This window comes from Neoarius graeffei, chromosome 6 (genome assembly GCF_027579695.1).
Source record: "Neoarius graeffei isolate fNeoGra1 chromosome 6, fNeoGra1.pri, whole genome shotgun sequence".
NCBI lineage: Eukaryota > Metazoa > Chordata > Actinopteri > Siluriformes > Ariidae > Neoarius > Neoarius graeffei.
Window position 1 is genome coordinate 34,937,731 of NC_083574.1, and position 19,734 is coordinate 34,957,464.

The window sequence follows — 19,734 nt, forward strand, 5'->3', positions numbered from 1 at the left end:
ATTGTTCTATAATCATTACATTTTTTAGTCCCCTATTTATTTATTCATTTGGGTCGCATATACATGTTTGTACAGCACAGCAAAATATGGTACTGTTAGAAAACTAGAGATGGCCATGGTGCAGCATATCTGGCAGGGATTATGGGTCTTGCTTAAGGACCAATCAGTGGTAAACTGGCAATTCAGGGATTTAAGCTCATAACATTTTGAGTAAGAAGCCAGGACATTAAGCGCTGAGCCACCACTGCTAAAAGCTATTATTTAGCCTGAGTTCAGTCACTGTGTCTGGTATTATCTAACTGTCCATCTGAATGGTCACTGAGGATTTTACTGATAGAGTGGGGGAAAAAGCCCCCCTTAAGGCAGCTGGGCCATAGAAGGTTCACGCTGCACGCTACACGTTCACGTGAAGAACCGGACCCTGGGCCATTAAACTTCATGCTTGGATGTTCACGTGTTGCGTCTGTTCTACTTTGACCGAGTAACCAACAATATGGACTCTTCGGATGACGACTAAAACAATGATATCAAAATCAAAACGATAGCCCAGTGCTTTTTGACGGCACATGCCCGAAGACTATAACACATACCTGTCGGTGATTTCACACGCTCATTCAAGTCCTCTCAAACTTGTGCCTTCTGGTCCCTGTCTTTATAATCCACCACACGCGGATCCCATAGCAGGGGCCTTTCTCGAACAAACTCGATCAACTTTTCTCGGTAGTCGTCCATTTTATCTCCCTAGACCCGTTCTGATTGGCTGGCGCGGCGGTGACCTTGGGGTCGTGCATGCATTGACTGGAATTTCCATCTTCACGCCTAGAAAAAAGTGTGCATGTTCATTTCTCGCTTCACGCGTGAAGTGTGCAGTGTGCAGCGTGCAACGTGAACGCCGTTCTATGGCCCAGAGCAAATCATGCTACGTTTGTCCACTTTTCTTTACACGCGTATAGCGTGCAGCATGCAGCGTGCAGCGTGAACCTTCTATGGCCCAGCTGCCTAAGGAAAATTCAGTTTTTCTCCAAGTTGAAATGAACCATGTGTTTAGTTTTAATCATAGTTTTTGACAACAGTGACATGAACAATAATGCCACCTAAAGTTTGCCTAAAGTTAATACTTAATTTTTTTTTTTTAACAAAAACAAACATTGTGCCAGGCGGCACGGCGGTGTAGTGGTTAGCGCTGTCGCCTCACAGCAAGAAGGTCCGGGTTCGAGCCCCGTGGCCGGCGAGGGCCTTTCTGTGTGGAGTTTGCATGTTCTCCCCGTGTCCATGTGGGTTTCCTCCGGGTGCTCCGGTTTCCCCCACAGTCCAAAGACATGCAGGTTAGGTTAACTGGTGACTCTAAATTGACCGTAGGTGTGAATGTGAGTGTGAATGGTTGTCTGTGTCTATGTGTCAGCCCTGCGATGACCTGGCGACTTGTTCAGGGTGTACCCCACCTTTCGCCCATAGTCAGCTGGGATAGGCTCCAGTTTGCCTGCGACCCTGTAGAACAGGATAAAGCAGCTAGAGATAATGAGATGAGATGAGAACATTGTGCCAAGGGGGCCTTTTACCCCCCCCAGTGGGATAAAAGGCCCCCTGAGGTGGGGCAATAGGCCCCCTCACTCAAAAAAAGCTGTTTGGATAGCAAAAGTGTTTACTTAAGCCTATAATGTGAAAGAAACAAGAAAATATCCCTGAATTAATGAATAGATGCATTATTTTATTATATTTCACATTTTAATTTCAATTTTTTTTTTATTTCAATTATTTTTAATATGAAGTTCAAATTACTTGCTTTACTCAACCAGGTAAGCGAGATGTTATTAAAAACTATGTATCTGATATTCAGAAATGTATGAAATACAGTAATTATGATAAAAGGAAACGATGCCCCCTGGGGGCCATTTACCCCGCCATTAAGGGGGCGTTTTACCCCACAGACTACACTTTTACAAAAAAGGGTCTTACTTTCAAAATGTGATTCAACTTTTTATACCTAATGTATTTTTTTTAACGTACTGACTTGTCTACTCATACCACATACACAGCTGTGATATCTGACGAAATAGCAGCTATCTAAATACAGTTTTACTGATATCTGAAAATTATATCACTTACCATGAAATTTGATTTCTCTCCGCTGCATTGCTGATATGCAATCCACAGTGGATATTTGTATATCCCTGTTGTCAAGCCAGTCCATAGCAACAATAGAAATGTAACTTTGCGCCATCTGGTGGTTATTTTGGGTAAAACAGGCCGGGGGCGTATTACCCCATGGGGGTGTATTACCCCACTCTACTCTAATATTCTCAGAGGATGGAGTTTTCAGTGACTGTAAAAGTAAGGAAAAATTCTCTCCCTAAAAGATTGTTTGAAGATGTGCAGACAGATGTTACGAGCTGAGTCAGTGAAGATCACCTTGCCCTTGTTAAAGTCCACCTGAACCCTGATCCTCTTGATCTTCTCACTAACCCGCAACAACGTCAGGATCTCAGGTGCATATCCTTTATTATATTTGTCATTGCAGAAGCCAATATACCACAAACCAAACTGTGAGAGATTTTCTTTGTGCTCATACACAGACTCTGAGATGACTCCAATGGCCCAAGCTGTGTTGTCTCCAACCTCGACATCCCAGCAGTGTGTGCCTGAATTAAACCGCTCAGAGCCGATGACACTCACAAAACCCTCAAACCTCTCTGAGTTATCAGGAAGCTGCTGAAGCTCGCCTTTATACGCCACCGTGATCAGATCATCAGAGACTACGTGGCCAGCATGGACAGTGTTGGGGTCAAACACCACAGGGGCTAGAAACAGAGAGAGGTTAAAAGAGAATTTTAGAAAAAGAGTTGTAAGAAAAGCTATATACTATATATTTTTAGGCAAATTTGCTTGAGCTACTTCAGAAAACTGAAAAAAAAAGAATTTTTAAAAGCATTTTTAATGCAACACATTTAGTACTGGGCGGCAGGGTGGTGTAGTGGTTAGCGCTGTCGCCTCACAGCAAGAAGGTCCTGGTTCAAGCCCCGTGGCCGGCGAGGGCCTTTCTGTGTGAAGTTTGCATGTTCTCCCTGTGTCCGCGTGGGTTTCCTCCGGGTGCTCCGGTTTCCCCCACAGTCCAAAGACATGCAGGTTAGGTTAACTGGTGACTCTAAATTGACCGTAGGTGTGAATGTGAGTGTGAATGGTTGTCTGTGTCTATGTGTCAGCCCTGCGATGACCTGGCGACTTGTCCAGGGTGTACCCCGCCTTTCGCCCGTAGTCAGCTGGGATAGGCTCCAGCTTGCCTGCGACCCTGTAAAACAGGATAAAGCGGCTAGAGATAATGAGATGAGATGAGATGAGACATTTAGTACTCACTGTATTGAACAAAGCTGTCCATCTTCTCTTACGCTTGGTAGCTCAGGTTGCTCAGATGCTTTGCTACATTAATCAGAACTCCAGATAATTTCTCTGGATTTTCTAGTTTGGCTTGAGTTCTAGAAGAGCATTCAGAAATTTAGAAAGGCCTGGAGTGCAGTTAGTTTGGTGTGAGAATAACTGATGAGACAAAAAAAGTCTGATTGTCTCACCTTTCAAGTGAAGTGTTGTAGTTCTGCAAATCATCTCATCTCATTATCTCTAGCCGCTTTATCCTGTTCTACAGGGTCGCAGGCAAGCTGGAGCCTATCCCAGCTGACTACGGGTGAAAGGTGGGGTACACCCTGGACAAGTCGCCAGGTCATCACAGGGCTGACACATAGACACACACAACCATTCACACTCACATTCACACCTACGGTCAATTTAGAGTCACCAGTTAACTTAACCTGCATGTCTTTGGACTGTGGGGGAAACCGGAGCACCCGGAGGAAACCCACGCGGACACGGGGAGAACATGCAAACTCCACACAGAAAGGCCCTCGCCGGCCACGGGGCTCGAACCCGGACCTTCTTGCTGTGAGGCGACAGTGCTAACCACTACACCACCGTGCCGCCCTTCTGCAAATCAAGAAATATAAATTCAGTGTTAGTTTTGCCAGAAGAACAAATGAACAGTACTATGATTGAACAAGTAGTTGTTCATTTACCAGCAGAAATGGCAAATCTTCTCCTTGTAGCTGTTTCTTAATAGCATTGATGGTGTCAAAGATACTGGATATTTGAATTGTGATTTTGTCAATCTTTTTCTTCATTGTCTGACTTCACTGTTCCTCTTCCTCTTTCAGTTCAGCTATTTGGGCCTCCTCTTCATCCCAGAGAAACTGGTGAAACTTCTTGAATTCCTCCCTGATCAGTGCCTCTGTGTGTTGGCTCTGCTTCTGGAGAGAGAAATACTGAGTAGAAGTAAATATCTTTATCAAAATATAACAGAATATGTACTGAAGTACTCTTGGTCTTCACCTTAATGTCCTCTCCAGTATTAATACAGGATTGTTTGAAGTCCTCGTAGATTTTAATCTTCTCATGCAACGGCTACAGTTTCATCTTAAGTGCCTGCTGCAAGGGGGAACAAGGAACTGCTACAAAAAAAAATTAATAAATACGGTGTATTTCTACTATGTCTCAAATATATGAACATCTACATTGTGGAAGACTTTCAGGTAAATTATGCTATCAAAAGATCTTTTTGTATTTCCATTAGCAAGGAAGAAAAGTAAAAAATCTGGGAGGACCCGTTTGACAGGACTTTGCACTCCAGGGGATCATAAGCACCACAAAAAAATCTTTCTTTAAACATAATGGAAGTTCATCTATTTGCTCTAAAACATTAGCAATTTGAAAATGACAATCATTCTGATTAAAAACTAAAGATGCAAGAAGGGCATCAGGAAGGGCATCTGGCGTAAATCTCATGCCTAATCAATGATGTGGATAATGAAAATATATGGGGAAAAGAATGCTGGAGATGGAGTTGCCAGGTAGAAGGAAAAGAGGAAGACCAAAGATGAGATTTATGGATGTGGTGAAGGAGGACATGAGGATGGTTGGTGCTACAGAAAAAGATACAGAGGACAGAAGGAGATGGAGGGACATTATCCGCTGTGGTGACCCCTCATGAGAACAGCTGAAAGAAGAAGAACTTAACATGCTGAACTATCTCCATACAGTACCTTGAGGTCTTGTGATGCTTCCTGTATGGAGCAGACAGAGTACCTGCTATGTAATCTGGAGTTTTTGCACTTGATGCAGAGAGGCCAACTGATCCTTTACACAGAACAGAGTAAGAGCTTCATGGTGGATACTGCAGAGCCCCTCCATCTCCGCTGACATCCGCCGGGTCTGCTCCTTCAGTATGGCTTCACACATGTTGTGCAGCACAATGTTGACCGGAGGCTCAGGGGTGGAGGACACGGTCCTGCAGATAGGACATTCTAGAGCTGCTTGCTGCTGCCAGAAGGTGTACAGGAAGCTCTTACAGATACTGTGGGAGCAGGCCAGGAGTAAAAAGGCTCCCTGAAGACATCACTGCACATTGGAGAGGAGAAATCATCTTCCCTTAGAGAGGGTCTGGAATCCATGTTGTCACATGTGGAGATAGTCAAGCATGTGTCTTCCCTGGTAGCGTTCTGAGGTTTATCCTAAATATATAGAGCTGTAGGGTGGAGCTGGTGTGAACTGTCACAACAGGGACACAGAGAGAGAGAATTTTGTTCTGTGTTTTTCTAACTATTGCTTAGCCAGCCATTAGATTCATCTTACATCTGTCTGTTAAAAAAAAATTTCAGGAAAAGATTAAAATGGCATCCTTGAAAAAAAAAAACAACTCAAATATTTAAATCAACTTGATGCTTGAATTCATAAAGGTCTAACCAAAATGTAAGTAATTTAATTAATAAAAATTGAATTTAAATAACATTTATTTTCAGTTCATCAAAGTAAAAGCAACTTCATGTATCATCATAAACCTATAATAGAATGTGATCGCTCAATTCCAGAAGTGTCTCTTTCCAGTCTCAATGTTAAGTTTGTTTAAAGGAACATGCTAGAGTACTTCAGATCCCTTTTCTTTAAATCCTGTAAGTGTTGTTTTTGATTCTTTCATGTCATAGTTTGTAAAGAATCACATTTAAGATCACATACAACAACGTTTCTGTATCAGCAGCTCTGGAAGCCTACGTGTGGATGTTATGGCATGCACCAAATGTTGACAGGGGACATATTTTGAGAATGGAACAGTGAGATAAATTGTCAAGGTAACTTGGTAAATGAACATTGCAATAATAATAATAATAATAAATCATTTCTACACCCTGTACCTTTGCTCAAATGTTGCCTGAACGTTGGCCAAGATATTGTACTGAATTAAGAGTAAGTCTGCTTACATAATAGATGTAGGAATTCATAATTACTGAGTTTATAAGGCTTCATTTCTGTAAACAATTCTGCATTATCTGATTTGGGTAAGTAGAATCTGATAAGATTCAATTCATGACTTAGTGTATAAAAATATATCTTTTTGTCCACGTCTAAAATGCCAACTAAAAGCTACAGTTGTTAATGTGTGACATCCGTTCAAGTGTGTGAATTAACAGATATTTTTATAATAGTGGCAATATTAAAGAGCAGATACAGTCAGATCCATAAGTACACTACCGTTCAAAAGTTTGGGGTCACTTTGAAATTTCCTTATTTTTGAAAGAAATGCACTGTTCTTTTCAATGAAGATCACTTTAAACTAATCAGAAATACACTCTATACATTGCTAATGTGGTAAATGACTATTCTAGCTGCAAATGTCTGGTTTTTGGTGCAATATCTCCATAGGTGTATAGAGGCCCATTTCCAGCAACTCTCACTCCAGTGTTCTAATGGTACAATGTGTTTGCTCATTGCCTCAGAAGACTAATGGATGATTAGAAAACCCTTGTACAATCATGTTAGCACAGCTGAAAACAGTTGAGCTCTTTAGAGAAGCTATAAAACTGACCTTCCTTTGAGCAGATTGAGTTTCTGGAGCATCACATTTGTGGGGTCGATTAAATGCTCAAAATGGTCAGAAAAATGTCTTGACTATATTTTCTATTCATTTTACAACTTATGGTGGTAAATAAAAGTGTGAGTTTTCATGGAAAACACAAAATTGTCTGGGTGACCCCAAACTTTTGAACGGTAATGTATTTGAACAGTGACACTTTTTTAAAATTATTTTTTTAATTTTTTTATTTTGCCTCTGTACACCAGCACTATGGATTTGAAAAGAAGCAATGAAAATCTGACTAAAGTGCAGACTTTCATCTTTAATTCAAGGGGTTTAATTAACCGTTTAGGAATTACAGCCATGTTTTACATAGTCTCTTCATTTTCACAGGCTCAAAAGTAATTGGACAAACCAACATGACTGTAAATATAAGGATTATTTTCAATACTTTGATGCAAATCCTTTGCAGTCAAAGACCACCTGAAGTCTAGAAGCCTTGGACATCATCAAATGCTGAGTTTCTTCCCTTGAGATGCTTTGCCAGGCCTTTCTGCAGCCACCTTCAGTTACTGCTTGCTTGTGGGTCTTTCTGTCCTCAGTTTTGTCTTCAGTAAGTGAAAGGCATGCTCAGTTGGGTAGAGAACATTTCATTTCTTTGCTTGATGAAGCTCTTGGGTTACTTTTATGGTATCTTTTGGGTACCATTCCATCTGTACTGTGAAGCGCTGTCCCAGTTTTAAAGGAGTTACTGTAGGTGCCTCATCCCATATTATCCTAAACCAGAGCACCCAGAGGAAACCCACACAGACACGGGTAGAACATGCAAACTCCACACAGAAAGGCCCCCGCAGGCCGCTGGGCTCAAACCCAGAACCTTCTTGCTGTGAGGCAACCGTGCTAACCACTTCATCACCGCACTTCCCGTAGCATTTGACTGAATCTGAGCAGAAAGTGTAGTACTATACATGCTACTTCTATCAGCAGTCACATTATCAGTCACATTGACTGACATTGTACCAACTAAAAACACAAAGACGATAACAAATATCGACTTCAGCACTTTATTCAAGAAGAAATAGCCGAGCACAGTTAGTAATTTACAAGTTATGTCACAATCAATGACTGCTCCACACAAGGCAAAATAATGTAAAGCTTACAATAACAAGACACTTAATTGAAAACTGAATGATTTGTCTTCAACTTGAAAATAATTTGTTTGATTAGATTTTTTTTAATGTAAATTTGTTTTATTGGGACATCACATTATATTTACACAGCATCTGAGAATACAAACATATCCAGTTTTATATTTGTTCAAACAAAGGCACAGACATACATACAGATAAACCAAGGAAGACAGAAATAAAATAAATAAGTCTGATTAGATTATTGAATGCATCGTTAATCAGATTTACAGCAGTAGAGTTGGTCTCGGGCTTAAACATAGTTCCCACACCACAGTAATGTTCTTTATTTTTACTTGCAGTTACTTCAGAGCAACAAGAATATCCCAACTTTTGGAAACACTCAATAATGATTTTCAAGTGACCTACTTGGTCACTAAATCAAGGGTGTGAATCACACAGCTACTGGGCTGCAACTTTATTTATTTATTTATTTATTTATTTTATTCGCACATGCTAAAAAAAAAAAACAATACAAGTAAAAGTACATGCTGGGGGAGGGGAGGAAACCTAAATGGCTTATAATTGGCCCTCCCCCATTTAACATCCATCCATCCATTATCTGTAGCCGCTTATCCTGTTCTACAGGGTCGCAGGCAAGCTGGAGCCTATCCCAGCTGACTATGGGCGAGAGGTGGGGTCATGGGCGCCGCCAGGGGGGAAAAGGTTAGAACAATTCTAGGGGCTCAGCACTGCCATGGGGCCCTTTAAGGGGCTGATAATATGCTTTTAATGATTTTAATAAGACTTTTGAAATAACAACAATGCAATATTACATCTGGTAAAATGAGCTATTTGAACAAGGTTGTCTATTTCTTGAGTTCTTCAACATATTGTCATTTAACCCTCCCCCTTTTGCGAAATGGTACGGTCCAGTTCTGGTAGAAGCGTGATTGCTGTGTCGCGGTGCAGCAGCCAGCCAGCCAGCAGTGGAGTGCGTACAGTCTATGATCGCTAAATATGAAGAGTGGCTGTCAAAAACGTAAAGAAAGGCAGCTGAAAGCTGAGAGGGACCAGAGAGGCAGGCAACTGGTCACTCAGTTTTTCCCAAAGAAAGGTAGCTATCGCTCACATGTGTGTTCAAAATACTAGCGAATGGTAAATGAACAGTATGAACGTGCCACGTTCATACTGTTCATTTACCATTCACTAGTATTTTGAACACACATGTGAGCGATAGCTACGTTACGTGGTTGGATTAGCCTATCAAGAGAACACTTTTACAGTTTGTACAGTGACATTTTTTCCATTTTAATAACTGAACTGACTTGTGTGATAAACAAGATGAAATATTACGTTATGCTGGTGCTAATAACTAGTGCTAATAACCAGTTTCATAACTAATGGGGTGCCCTAAATATGCACAGATTCAGCCTCAGGGGGACCTCCGCCCTACCAAACCACTGAACCCCCCTTTGGAGAAGGAGGTAAGCAGCAATACAACCCATAAATGCTTTAGGATTGAAGTTTTTAATGAGCGAGCGCCATATACAGTTTGCTAGATTAAAGTGTTGCTAATAACGGACACCAGTCAAGTGTTTGACATGGTTACATGTGTGGAATGTTCACACGTTCTAAACCATTGGTTTAGAACGTGTCACATCACACATTTCACTACCAATTGTCCTAGCACAAGAAGGCATGTGGCAAAATCTTGAATTTTCATTTGTGATTGTAAATGCACCAGAATTAGTCACTGACCAGTTTTCATCTAGTCCCTGGTAGGTTAATATATAAAATGTAATAACAAAGTCACAAACTCAAGGTCCATGGGCTATCAAAAGTCAAATAATGACAATAGTGCAATTGTGACGAGGGTGGGCAAAGTTGGGGGGCCCAAAATTCTAATCTTTCATGGGGCCCAAAATTTCTGGCGGCGCCCCTGGGCGGGGTACACCCTGGACAAGTCACCAGGTTATTGCAGGGCTGACATACATACATACGTATACACACACACACACACACACACACACACACACACACACACACACACACACACACGTATCTATCTATCTATGCACACACATCACAATATTAAAAACAATAAGTTTACAAGCAGTAAAGTTAAAGTAAGTAAAATAAAAGAGTAAACATACTAATTAAACATAATATCTGAGTAAATTATTAAGTTAATAGGTATTTGACTGACCTGATAAAGGCTATAATCTGGCCCACCAAATAAGTTTAGAATTCAAATTACAAGTTAAAATGGTTTTGTGGATGGTAATTAAATTGAACATTTTGCAGAAAAGAACTAGGGCCATAAACTAAGCTAAAGACAACATGTGTTAATAAAGAATATGCAATTCTTTAATATTAAAATTTTGATGGTGTAATCATGTTACTTTCCAAAAGAACTAATTCAAGGATTTCACACCAATGGGAGTGAATACTCAGGCAAGACCCCAATGTATATCATTCACTGTATGCAAGGTAGGAGAATTCACCTTCACGTAAACTGCCAGTCTCTCTCTCTCTCTCTCTCTCTCTCACACACACACACACACACACACAGAAATTTTCTTTTTTTTGTAAGGAATCATCTGTTCATCTGTAACGTACATAATAATACTGGGGGTAAAATACCATTTAGACAACATTATAAAATTCTGCCTGAGTTTAGTGCTGTCTGGTCTACATTATCTAACTGTCCATCTGATTGGGGATTGAGGACTTGACTGGTAATATTCTCAGAGGATGGAGTTTGCAGTGACTGTAAAAGTAAGGAAAAACTTTCTCCTTAAAAGATTGTTTGAAGATGTGCAGACAGGTGTTATGGGCTGAGTCAGTGAAGATCACCTTGCCCTTGTTAAAGTCCACCTGAACCCTGATCCTCTTGATCTTCTCACTAACCCGCAACAATGTTCGTGTCTCAGGTGAATATCCTTTACCATATTTGTCATTGCAGAAGCCAACATACCACAAACCAAACCGTGAGAGATTTTCTTTGTGCTCATACACAGACTCTGAGATGATTCCAACAGCCCAAGCTGTGTTGTCTCCAACCTCGACATCCCAGCAGTGTGTGCCTGAATCAAAGCCCTCAGAGCCGATGACACTCACAAAACCCTCAAACCTCTCTGAGTTATCAGGAAGTGGCTGAAGCTCGCCTTTATACGCCATCGTGATCAGATCATCAGAGACTATGAGGCCAGCGTGGGCAGTGTTGGGGTCTAGTGCAACAGGGGCTGAAGTGAGAAAGGAAACAGAGATGGTGAAACTGATGTAGGATCATTTTTAATGAACTTTTGAGAACTATTTAAAAAAATGAAAACAGTAATACTTTCACATTTTTAGTGTATCATGCTGAGTACTCACTGTATTGAACAAAGCTGTGCATCTTCTCTGACACTTGGTAGCTCAGGTTGCTCAGATGCTTTGCTACATTAATCAGAACTCCAGATAATTTCTCTGGATTTTCTAGTTTGGCTTGAGTTCTAGAAGAGCATTCAGAAATTTAGAAAGGCCTGGAGTGCAGTTAGTTTGGTGTGAAAATAACCGATGAGACCAAAAAAAGTCTGATTGTCTCACCTTTCAAGTGAAGTGTTGTAGTTCTGCAAATCAAGAAATATAAATTCAGTGTTAGTTTTGCCAGAAGAACAAATGAACAGTACTATGATTGAACAAGTAGTTGTTCATTTACCAGCAGAAATGGCAAATCTTCTCCTTGTAGCTGTTTCTCAATAGCATTGATGGTGTCCATAACATTGAATATTTGAATTGTGATTTTGTCAATCTTTTTCTTCATTATCTGACTTCGCTGTTCCTCTTCCTCTTTCAGTTCAGCTATTCGGGCCTCCTCTTCATCCCAGAGAAACTGGTGAAGTTTTTCAAATTCCCTCCTGATCATTGCCTCTGTGTTTTGGCCCTGCTTCTAAAGAGATATACAGTATATATACTCAGTTGTCAGTTTATCATGTACAACTTACAGGGGAAGATTGTAACCAAGTGTAGCTCAGCCTAATTTGTCAGCCACTCTCAATGCTGTCCTAGTTGGTGGAGATGTCTGACTGAAATACGTAAAAGACCCTTGAAGTCATTTTAGTCCTCACCTTAATGTGCTCTCTAGTGTTAATACAGGATTGTTTGAAGGCCTCATATATTTTAAGCTTCTCATTTAAGGGCTTCAGTTTCATCCGGAGAACCTGCTGCAAGGGGGGAACAAGGAAATACTGTATTACTTTGTACATAAGATCTTGTGATGGCTTGTATATCAGTAGCATACTGTCTGTGTATGTAGGAAATGCATATACACATAATGACCAATATTTTGCATGATGTTTTATTACGGTTATGATTATTCTGTGAGCGCACCAATCCTTAGGTGTATAAAGTTCTCATCTCATCTCATTATCTGTAGCCGCTTTATCCTGTTCTACAGGGTCGCAGGCAAGCTGGAGCCTATCCCAGCTGACTACGGGCGAAAGGCGGGGTACACCCTGGACAAGTCGCCAGGTCATCACAGGGCTGACACATAGACACAGACAACCATTCACACTCACATTCGCACCTACGGTCAATTTAGAGTCACCAGTTAACCTAACCTGCATGTCTTTGGATTGTGGGGGAAACCGGAGCACCCGGAGGAAAACCACGCGGACACGGGGAGAACATGCAAACTCCGCACAGAAAGGCCCTCGCCGGCCACGGGGCTCGAACCCGGACCTTCTTGCTGTGAGGCGACAGCGCTAACCACTACACCACCGTGCCGCCCGTGTATAAAGTTACAACTTTAAATACAATTAGTGATAACTGTAGACTTTTCAGTGGACTACAACCTTTTTAAGGGAATGCGATGTAGTCAACCATTTATCATGTCCCAGATCAAGCCACCATTTTTCCACAAATTTGCAGAATTTTTGCCAAATTATGAATATTCACATCAAAGATTTAGTTTTATCTGTATTATTTCTTTCATCATTATATTTCAAATTCAAACGAACATCACCATTCAAAACCGTATAGTTTATTGACTGTGAGTATATTTAGTGGGGTACCCCCACAGTACCCAGTTTCTGAGACAGACCCATTCATTCATTCATTCATTCATTCATTATCTCTAGCCGCTTTATCCTTCTACAGGGTCGCAGGCAAGCTGGAGCCCATCCCAGCCGACCACGGGCGAAAGGCGGGGTACACCCTGGACAAGTCACCAGGTCATCACAGGGCTGACACATAGACACAGACAACCATTCACACTCACATTCACACCTACGGTCAATTTAGAGTCACCAGTTAACCTAACCTGCAGTCTTTGGACTGTGGGGGAAACCGGAGCACCCGGAGGAAACCCACGCGGACACGGGGAGAACATGCAAACTCCACACAGAAAGGCCCTCGCCGGCCCCGGGGCTCGAACCCAGGACCTTCTTGCTGTGAGGCGACAGCGCTAACCACTACACCACCGTGCCGCCCAGACATATTATATATATATATATATATATATACACAGTGCCTTGCAAAAGTATTCATACCCCTTGAACTTTTTCACATTTTTCCACCTTACAACCACGAACTTAAGTTTTTTATTGAGATTTTATGTGATAGACCAACACAGAGTAGCACATAATTGTGAAGTGAAACGAAAATGATGAATGGTCTTCAAAATTTTAAACAAATAAAAATCTGAAAAATGTGATGTGCATTAGTATTCAGCCCCCCTGCGTCAATACATTGTAGAGCCACCTTTTGCTGCAATTACAGCTGCAAGTCTTTTGTGGTATGTCTCTACCAGCTTTGTACATCTAGACACTGAAATTTTTGCCCATTCTTCTTTGCAAAATAGCTCAAGCTCAGCCAGATTGGATGGAGAGCGTCTGTGAACAGCAATTTTCAAGTCTTGCCACAGATGCTCAATGGGATTTAGGTCTGGACTTTGACTGGGCCATTCTAACACATGAATATTCTTTGATCTAAACCATTCCATTGTAGCTCTGGCTGTATGTTTAGGGTTATTGTCTTGCTGGAAGGTGAATCTCCTTCCCAGTCTCAAGTCTTTTGCAGCCTCCAACAGGTTTTCTTCCAGGATTGCCCTGTATTTAGCTCCATCCAGCTTCCCTGTCCCTGCTGAAGAAAAGCATCCCCATAGCATGATGCTGCCACTACCATGTTTCACAGTGGGGATGGTGTGTGCAGGGTGATGAGCAGTGTTAGTTTTCCGCCACACATAGCGCTTTGCATTTAGGTCAAAAAGTTCAACTTTGGTCTCATCTGACCAAAGCACCTTCTTCCACATGTTTGCTGTGTCCCCTACATGGCTTCTTATGCCTGTCTTTCAACAATGGCTTTCTTCTTGCCACTCTTCCAAAAAGGCCAGATTTGTGGAGTGTACGACTGTCCTGTGCACAGATTCTCTCACCTGAGCTGTGGATTTCTGCAGCTCCTCCAGAGTGATCATGGGCCTCTTGGCTGCTTCTCTGACCAGTGCTCTCCTTGCTCACTCTGTCAGTTTAGGTGGACGGCCATGTCTTGGTAGGTTTGCAGTTGTGCCATACTTTTTCCATTTTTGAATGATGGATTGAACAGTGCTTCTTGAGATGTTCAGAGCTTTGGATATTTTTTTATAACCTAACCCTGCTTTAAACTTCTCCAGAACTTTATCCCTGACCTGTCTGGTGAGTTCTTTGGTCTTCATGATGCTGTTTGTTCTTCAGTGTTCTCTAACAAACCACTGAGGCCTTCACAGAACAAGTGTATTTATGCTGAGAGTAAATTACACACAGTAGGACTCTATTAACTAATTAGATGACTTCTGAAGGCAATTGATTGCACTGGATTGTATTTAGAGGTATCAGAGTACAGGGGGCTGAATACTAATGCACACCACATTTTTCAGATTTTTATTTGTTTAAAATTTTGAAGACCATTCATCATTTTCATTTCACTTCACAATTATGTGCTACTCTGTGTTGGTCTATCACATAAAATCTCAGTAAAAAACTTTTAAGTTTGTGGTTGTAAGGTGGAAAAATGTGAAAAAGTTCAAGGGGTATGAATACTTTTGCAAGGCACTGTATATGAGAGAGAGAGAGAACATTACATGGTTGTGCAAAGATATGAAGTTTATCTTCGAGTGGTGAATGTATATTTTTTCAACACAAGAAGATAAATGTCATATCTTCGTGCCACTGTATAATGTTCTTTGTATTATATGGACACATCCACAAAAAAAAATGCAAGTTAATCAAAAGAATTTTAATTTTGAACTGGTTCGCCTTTTTTGACAATATGTGTTCAGTCAGTGTGAAAACACTGGGAGTGACGTCATCAGAATGAAGATATTGGGAAATATGTCACTCAGAGCTGCGATGTATTTTGTATGAAAAATGCGAGTTTTTCAACATGAGAAAATAAACTTCATATCTTCAAGTTAATATTTGATGTTCTTTTTATTATATAGACACATTCACAAACAAAGTACACAAATTTATCAAAACAATTCATCGATTTCCTCATGAGTAACATATCGAGAATTATTAAACATACAGGGCACTTTTTAGATGGAATAAAAACATGCATTCTATTTCCTTCTAGCGGGTTTCATTAATTTGGTTTGATAGCGTGCAATATTGTTCGTATGTTGCTTATCCTACATGTATTACGTCACTTGCCCCAGTGGAGAATGAGCGTTGAATATGGTTTACAATATTGCATGATTGTCAAGATAACATGACATCACACGTTGGAGATGTACAAATTCCGCCCTTGTGAGCCACTGTGACAATTTGTAAACAAACATGGCCACCACAATTTTGAAAGAGAAAGATCACCCAAAAGGAATGTGTATGTGTAATAATAATAATAATAATAATATTGGCTGGCTTTTTTCAATGCCTATATATATATATATATATATATATATATATATATATATATATATATATATATATATATATATATATATATATATGTGTGTGTGTGTATGAGAGAGAGAGATGAGTTTGATTGGATGCTTTAAACCAAAATATGAATAAAAAGTATGACTATTAGATTAGAGAAGATGAGACTTTGTAAGTACTTTGAAGGCCTAAATAAAAATGTTAGGACTAAAAAGTAATTTTTTGGGGGAAATGTAATAAAGTAGCAGTATAATTATTCAATTTCAATAACACTCAACGAAATGTGCCTGATGCATAATGAAGTAGTTTGCACATAGTGCATCTTGTGATGATGAAAAATACTCAACATAACTGAACACCTTATATGGGTTAATTATTCTGCCACTGTGTATTTTGTAAGATTCTCATTAATATTAAGAAACACAGTACTACTCATTGTGATGAAAAGTAACAAGTGTTCTCTTAAACCAGCAAGGTAAATATTTCCAAAATGTGTAATGCATTTATTATGTTAATCCTGAGAAGTTAATTCCATACCTTGAGGTCTTGTGATGCTTCCTGTATGGAGCAGACAGACTGCCTGCTTTGTAATCTGGAGTTTTTGCACTTGGTGCAGAGAGGCCTCTGATCCTTTACACAGAACAGAGTAAGAGCTTCATGGTGGATACTGCAGAGCCCCTCCATCTCAACTGACATCCGCCGGGTCTGCTCCTTCAGTATGGCTTCACACATGTTGTGCAGCACGATGTTGACCGGAGGCTCAGGGGTGGAGGACACGGTCCTGCAGATAGGACATTCTAGAGCTGTTTGCTGCTGCCAGAAGGTGTACAGGCAGCTCTTACAGATACTGTGGGAGCAGGCCAGGAGTAAAGGCTCCCTGAAGACATCATAGCACACAGGACAGGAGAAATCATCTTCCGTTAGAGAGGGTCTGGAATCCATGTTGTCACATGTAAAGACAGTTGAGGATCTGCCTCTTCTTCTGAGTTTTATCCTAAATATTGTGGGGTGGAGCCAGTGTGACCAGTTCTACTGGTTGGACACAAATATGCACATGAAAAGGCAGAAGTATGCAAATCATTTTGGCTATTTGATTTCTGGACCATTAACATACCCTTTTACCACCTATTACATTCACAATACATGACAAGTAGTTTTTGAAATACTGTGTTTTTATTTGAGTGGGAAGTAATTTCCTTAATTTCCTTTGAGATGAATAAAGTGTCTATCTATCTATCTATCTATCTATCTATCTATCTATCTATCTATCTATCTATCTATCTATCTATCTATCTATCTAAAATAAATATCAAATTATATACACTGACATTAACTTCAAATTCTACCCGATAATTGAACGATATTATTTAATGATGTATTTTCACTGCATATTTTTGAATATCAGTTTTGATGGTTTTATGTACAGCCCAATCTAATGCTGAGTTTATAATACCCGCTCATGTCAAATCCATTATAGCAGAGTTCCCTGTGTGCAAAGCATGCAGAGTGAAGCTCCATACTTAAGAGAATAAGGGAATGTATTGACCTGATTTTTGATGGCTTTTGCGAATGTATGACGTCTATACATAGGAACGAAATATGTGTACCACCACATGGTACCTGATCATAAGTGCAAGGCAATGTATCTCATAAACACTTGACCACCGGACAGTGAAATTTGTATCTTTATTTACATATGATTGATGGATTTCTATCCAGTGCTTATTTTTAATTTGCATTTTGAAAAATAACGTGGGATTATTTCCAAACACATTCTACGGAACATATTCATGACAGTTTCATCTATACTACTAGAGGAAGGCTATCTGTCTCTCTGTCTGTTCACTTATGCAAATCAACACGGCTGGACGCACATACTCCATACTTTGCACATAGATTGGTGACACCCCAGAGGGACCCAAAACAACATTTTCGATTTTCCAAAACATGGGATTAGTGCTAATCCGACACACTATTCGTTTCCCGTTGGCTACATGCTCATGCTAATCCAAGACACTATCGTTTCCCATAGGCTACATACAGTGGTGCCTGAAAGCTTGTGAACCTTATAGAATTTTCTATATTTCTGCATAAATATGACCTAAAACATCATCAGATTTTCACACAAGTCCTAAAAGTAGATAAAGACAACTCAGTTAAACAAATGAGACAAAAATATTATACTTGGTCATTTATTTATTGAGGAAAATGATCCAATATTACATAATAATATTACAATATTACATGGTCGAACAACAAATATCACTCCAAGAGCAAGGTGTGTAATAGTCGGCGAGGTCACAAAGGACTCCAGTGTAACTTCTAAGCAACTGAAGGTCTCTCACATTGGCTAATGTTAATGTTCATGAGTTCACCATCAGGAGAACACTGAACAACAATGGTGTGCATGGCAGGGTTGCAAAGAGAAAGCCACTGCTCTCCAAAAAGAACATTGCTGCTCATCTGCAGTTTGCTAAAGATCATGTGGACAAGCCAGAAGGCTATTGGAAAAATGTTTTGGGGATGGATGAGACCAAAATATAACTTTTTGGTTTAAATGAGAAGCGTTATGTTTGGAGAAAGGAAAACACTGAATTTCAGCATAAGAACCTTATCCCATCTGTGAAACATGGTGGTGGTAGTATCATGGTTTGGGCCTGTTTTGCTGCATCTGGGCCAGGACGGCTTGCCATCATTGATGAAACAATGAATTCTGAATTATACCAGTGAATTCTAAAGGAAAATGTCAGGACATCTGTCCATGAACTGAATCTCAAGAGACGGTGGGTCATGCAGCAAGACAATGACCCTAATCACACAAGTCGTTCTACCAAAGAATGGTTAAAGAAGTTAATGTTTTGGAATGGCCAAGTCAAAGTCCTGACCTTAATCCAATCGAAATGTTGTGGAAGGACCTGAAGCGAGCAGTTCATGTGAGGAAACCCACCAACATCCCAGAGTTGAAGCTGTTCTGTATGGAGGAATGGGCTAAAATTCCTCCAAGCCGGTGTGCAGGACTGATCAACAGTTACCGGAAACGTTTAGTTGCAGCTATTGCTGCACAAAGGGGTCACAGCAGATACTGAAAACAAAGATTCACATACTTTTGCCACTCACAGATATGTAATATTGGATCATTTTTCTCAATAAATAAATGACCAAGTATAATATTTTTGTCTCATTTGTTTAACTGGGTTCTCTTTATCTACTTTTAGGACTTGTGTGAAAATCTGATGATGTTTTAGGTCATATTTATGCAGAAACATAGAACATTCTAAAGGGTTCACAAACTTTCAAGCACTGCTGTATTCACACTAACACACTGTGTGCAGCCTTGGTGGGTAATCCCCTCCCCCACATGCCTGAGAGTTTCGATTGTATGGGACCTCACAATCAGCGCTCCTCACCGGAGACTTCCGCTAAGGCCGGGGAGATGCAGGGAGGAATTTACATCATTTTGACATAACCCAATGGAAACATATATATCACATATGTCCACTTAACTCTCCACTGGGCCATTCAGAGGAAATCAGGTGCACAGTCAATAACTACTAGTATAAAACTAGTTAAAACAGTTTTATTAGTCCACAGGCTTGTTGGACAATTGACCATTGTAACCAGTCAACTGTTTAGCATACAGTATGAAGTTTGAAAGATCAAGATTGCAGCTCTAACCCTCAGAGCTCATACGTCACATTCCTTCGAGGAGGATGTTTTTCAGTAGGTTTTTTTTCCCCAAAGGTTTTTTTTCTCTAATGTTTTTTTCATACCAGGCAACATATCTTTGCATTGCATGTTTTTTTTGCCTGAATGATTTCTT

The 19,734-nt window shown here is 40.3% G+C and overlaps 1 protein-coding gene and 1 pseudogene across 1 annotated transcript; both read right to left on the bottom strand.

Annotated features, from left to right (window-relative positions):
* Nucleotides 1-295: 295 nt before the first annotated feature.
* On the bottom strand, nt 296-5,492 carry LOC132887422 (E3 ubiquitin-protein ligase TRIM35-like; annotated as a pseudogene).
* A 2,445-nt stretch (nt 5,493-7,937) lies between these two features.
* On the bottom strand, nt 7,938-16,869 carry LOC132887857 (E3 ubiquitin-protein ligase TRIM35-like). Its single transcript, XM_060923595.1, has 6 exons — nt 16,452-16,869; nt 12,129-12,224; nt 11,720-11,950; nt 11,608-11,630; nt 11,395-11,513; nt 7,938-11,264 (listed from the first exon to the last, which is right to left on the bottom strand). The coding sequence occupies exons 1-6, from the start codon at nt 16,854-16,856 to the stop codon at nt 10,720-10,722; spliced, it is 1,419 nt and encodes a 472-aa protein (XP_060779578.1). The 5' UTR covers nt 16,857-16,869; the 3' UTR covers nt 7,938-10,719.
* Nucleotides 16,870-19,734: the final 2,865 nt, after the last annotated feature.